This window comes from Dipodomys ordii, unplaced genomic scaffold (assembly GCF_000151885.1).
Source record: "Dipodomys ordii isolate 6190 unplaced genomic scaffold, Dord_2.0 Scaffold103, whole genome shotgun sequence".
NCBI classification, from domain to species: Eukaryota; Metazoa; Chordata; class Mammalia; order Rodentia; family Heteromyidae; genus Dipodomys; species Dipodomys ordii.
Genome location: NW_012267319.1, coordinates 3,143,168 through 3,147,330, shown reverse-complemented (window position 1 = coordinate 3,147,330; position 4,163 = coordinate 3,143,168). Strand labels below are relative to the sequence as shown.

The 4,163-nt window shown below is 62.9% G+C and overlaps 2 protein-coding genes across 2 annotated transcripts in view; one reads left to right on the top strand and one right to left on the bottom strand.

Moving 5' to 3' along the window:
* Trpm2 (transient receptor potential cation channel, subfamily M, member 2) overlaps positions 1 to 3,871 on the bottom strand; it is a 90,636-nt gene extending 86,765 nt beyond the window's left edge. Inside the window, 3 exon segments of the mRNA XM_013027363.1 lie at positions 26 to 191; positions 559 to 848; positions 3,687 to 3,871. Coding sequence (XP_012882817.1) covers positions 26 to 191; positions 559 to 848; positions 3,687 to 3,871 — 641 coding nt within the window.
* Positions 3,872 to 3,976: 105 nt separating this feature from the next.
* LOC105993942 (chromosome unknown open reading frame, human C21orf2) overlaps positions 3,977 to 4,163 on the top strand; it is a 6,068-nt gene continuing 5,881 nt past the window's right edge. The window contains exon 1 of the mRNA XM_013027334.1: positions 3,977 to 4,119. Coding sequence (XP_012882788.1) covers positions 4,043 to 4,119 — 77 coding nt within the window. The 5' untranslated portion in view covers positions 3,977 to 4,042. The remainder of the gene's footprint in view (positions 4,120 to 4,163) is intronic.

The window sequence follows — 4,163 nt, the reverse complement described above, 5'->3', positions numbered from 1 at the left end:
GCAGCACACACGGGGAGCAGCGCACACGGGGAGCAGCGCACACGGGGAGCAGCGCACACGGGGGGCAGGGCACACGGGGAGCAGCGCACATGGGGAGCAGTGCACTCGGGGAGCAGGGCACACGGGGGCAGGGCACTCGGGGGGCAGGGCACTCGGGGAGCAGGGCACTCGGGGAGCAGGGCACAGCAGCTCTGCCAGCAGGGAGGGGTTGAATGGATTCGGAGAACATCCCTACCTGTGAGTTCACGGCAGAGGCCTGCGTGCAGCACGGTGGGCAGGGGCAGCGGCAGGACACCCCACCCTACCCCGCCATCCTCTGCTCCGTCCCCACCCTCACAGTGACCGAGAATGGCCCTCGTGCCCCTCATGCGGGGGCACACATTTCTCTTGGGGTCAATCAGCCTGGAGCTGAAGGGAGTTCGGAGGTCACAGCTGCACCCCAGCAGTGCAATCCAAAGCCAGGCGCTTAGACTCTACCTCGGACCCCCCACCCCAGCAGGCACCAGAAGTGGCAGGGAAGCTAGAAACCACGTGCCCCCCTCCTCCCATGAGCCTCACCCCCAGGTACCAGGCAGAGCAGTCCCGTGATGGAATGGAGAAGCAGGCGCTTCCTGCAGAAACATCTACCAGCCCAGCGTGGTGCGGTCCTCCAGCCGTCCTGTTCCTGTCCATCCCCTCGGGGAACCTCCAGGAACAGTCCTCTGGGGGCAGCCCTCTTCCGGGGGACACTGTCAGCAGGCAAGGACCGGCGCCAAGCCCAGGGCTTCCTCTGCTGTAACTTGCCCTCTCCCCGGACCTCGCCTTCGCTGTCACACTTCTCCAGGTAGAAGCGGGCGTAGGACCAGAGCCTGGCGAGGCAGTCAGGGCAGAGCTGCAGACTCCCTTGGCATGGCCGTGCGTAGTCACACAGGCCCTGGCAGGAAGACTTGCCTGTGAACTGACTAACTGGACCCCAAAGGTGGGCAGCAAACGCTCAACAGCTCACGTAGGCTGCACGGAGCCTTCGCTTGGGTTTGGGCCTGACGTGGCCCAAAGGCCGTCCAATGGTCGGCATGGTCACTGAGCCCTGGCCAAGAGACACAGTCTGCCCTGAGCAGGAACCCTCCCTTGGGATCCTTGCTAATCTTTTCTTCAATAAACCTTTGCCATTTTGCTTTTCCCTCTTGTCTGTAGACTGATTCAACACCAACGAGACTGTGGACGCCTAGCTTGACCAAAGCAACGCCACCTTGACCTGGAGCTCACTTCCCTTCTGTGAGGTTGCTGGTTATTGTGTAAGGAAGCATTCTTTCTGTTAAACCGCAGTGTGATTGAGTAAGGGCCACGTCCTGTTTGACCCAGAAATACCCAGATGCTTGTCTGTGTGTGAATCCTGTTTTTGTACAAGTGTGCCTAGATCCTGTTTTTCTGTATTGTAAACCTTTAAAAAATTAACAACTGCTGTATTTATTTCTGGAAACTTTCTTGCCTTGAAGACACCACTTGATTGTGGTTTTTGGCTTTAAAACCCCCCTCGCAGCTCCCGAGTCTGCTGCGCCCCTGGCCGCTCAGTTAGGCTCCTCTATAATAAAGCTTCATTCCGATCTTTGAGCTTTACGTGGTGGACTCTTTGCTCTAGACCCCGCAACAAGATGAAGAACTCCATCCTAGCACTGTATGTTGTTTGCTGGAGGAGGGGAGGGGCAAGAGGAGTCAAACCCCCAGTGAGCAACACCTGCAGGGCCCGCTCACCACAGGGGCGCGCCACCACCCAGCGCTCTGGGCTCCCCACCCCACACCGGGGTCCCGACCAGGGCCTGGGCCCGCTCACCACAGGGGCGCGCCACCACCCAGCGCTCTGGGCTCCCCACCCCACACCGGGGTCCTGACCAGGGCCTGGGAAGGGTCCCCTACTTCCACCAAATGAAGGTGGCCACTTCTGTCCTCTGTCCTGCTCTAAAGTCCAGCCTCCTTCTCCAGCCAGCTCCGTGCCCGCCCTGTCCCGGCCTGGCCTCTAATTAGTATCAAAGGATCCGCCTCTCCCCTCCAAGCGAAGGGCTGGCCCGCGAGCCTCCAGAGACACGCGCAGCCTGCCTGACGCCGGCAGGACAACCCACCCGCGCCTGGCGGCAAACATGCCGACGCGGCCCAACGAACCCCACCTCCCCAGGCCTGCCGGCTGGTCATGAACCTCTGCCTCGCGCTAGGCCTCGTGGAAACCCAGCTCCTGCCCCAGCTCTCTGCACAGCCCCCACGCCCGCGGGAAGGCGGTGCCCCACGCTGATCTATCTCAATAAACAGCCCTCACCTGTGGAAGATGGCGTCTGGCGTGGCCTTCCTTTCTCCTCCATTTCCTAATCAGTTTGGCCAGAGGCCCTCTGTAAGAACAAGCAAGCCAAGCCTGCAGGAAGCTTCCTAGTGTGGCTAAGCTCTTATCTCTGTTCTTTCTTAGTTTCGATCCCCTTGTTCCTAATTGTCCTCTGCCTGCTTGGTGGTAAAGAATTCAGAATGTGATGCTCACAGGCTGCATCCCCAACCCCCCAGGCTCCCAGCCCCAGATGTTTCCCCCATGCAGCTGTACACCACCAGCAGAGCCTCAGCTGGCCGTACTTGTGCGCCTCCAAGAGGCGTCCCCTCCCGCCCTAATACCCAGAACCCCCACAGGCTCCCAGGAGGCTGTGCCAAAGCCAGTTCCGGGGCGAGCTCAGTCCAGCTCCCCAAAAGCAACTCAAAAGTTTTTTTTTTTTCCTTTTGTGGCCAACCTAACTCAGACACCAACAACAGAGGTCTTGGGACAGGAACTCTAAGGCAATAAACTCCTCAGGAGCCTAACAAAATACCAAAAATGACAAAATCCAGGTGACACCAGCAGCAGATACGTTTACTGTGAGGAGATCCTTTTCCTTTCAGGATGTCCTGCTGTCTTGGTACAAGTCGCACACGGAGACGCCGCAGCAGCGCTCCCTGCAGGAAGGCCGGCCAGCACCTCCCCAGGCCGCACCGTCAGCCGCTCACCAGCCAGGCCCCGGCCCTCCAGAGAGGCCAGGCCCGGGGCGGCCTAGGAGGGCGGCCGTGGGCTTCTGTGAAGAGAAGGAAACGTCTGACCCAGCATCAACTTTAGTCAGGACCCGTGGGCTCCACTGCAGACATAGCAAGTGGGGGAGAGCGGCCAGGGCAGGACGGGGGTCACCCAGCGCAGAGGGGTGGGGACGCGGCTCAGGACAGGATCTCAGGACGGGTGGGCCGGGCGCCCAGCCAGAGTGGGCCGCTTGACCAGGGTGGGAGGGGGAGGGTGCGGGCAAGGAAGGAAGCCACTGAAAGACACAAGGCCAGGGCCTGGAGCAGGTGGAAGGCGCTTCCGGAGGGGCTTTCCCGGGGGAGGCGCTTCCTGGATGGGCGGGGCTTCGGTGGGCGGAGCTTCCTCGGTGGGCGGGCCCTCCCTGTGAGTGGCGCCTGGGTAGGAGGGGCCTCCTCGGTGGACGGTCCCTGGGTGGGCGGAGCTTCCTCGGTGGGCGGCCCTGGGTGGGAGGGGCTTTCCCTGTGGGCGGTCCCTGGGTGGGAGCGGCTTCCGTGGCGGGCGGGCCGCCCTGGGGGCGTGGCCCTGCGCGCGCGGCTCGTGAGGGGTTCCCGCGCTCACCTCGCCTGGGCTGCCCTGGCCTTTCCCGCCTCCCGGTCAGGGCTTTCACGGCGGACACCTTCGTCCCTACCCGAAAACTTCCTCGCCGCCTCCATCCTCACGCAGACGCAAAAGCAGAAACCAAGGTCCGTCCGATCCGCACACCTGCACTCGCTCGTGAATGCGGCAGAGCCCCAGCGCCGGCGCATGCGCGGAACTGGGCGCGAGACGCAAGAGGCGGGGCGAGAGGAAGGGGCTGAGCCACCCGCCCGGCATAGCCTCGACGGTCACACTGCGCCTGCGCGACCACGCCCCTCTCCCGGCCGCCAGTGGGCTCGCAGGATCCGCCCCTGACGACTCAGGCCCCGCCCCCTGGAGACGAGTCGCTGGCTTTGCAGAGTGGCATCGGCGGGGTCGCGGCCCGGCCTGGGGGTGGCGGGCGGTGCCATGAAGCTCACTCGGAAGATGGTTCTGTCCCGGGCCAAGGCTTCGGAGCTGCACAACGTGCGGAAGCTGAACTGCTGGTGAGACCCGGGGCCCGGAGGGACGGGTCCGCCGGCGCCCGGCC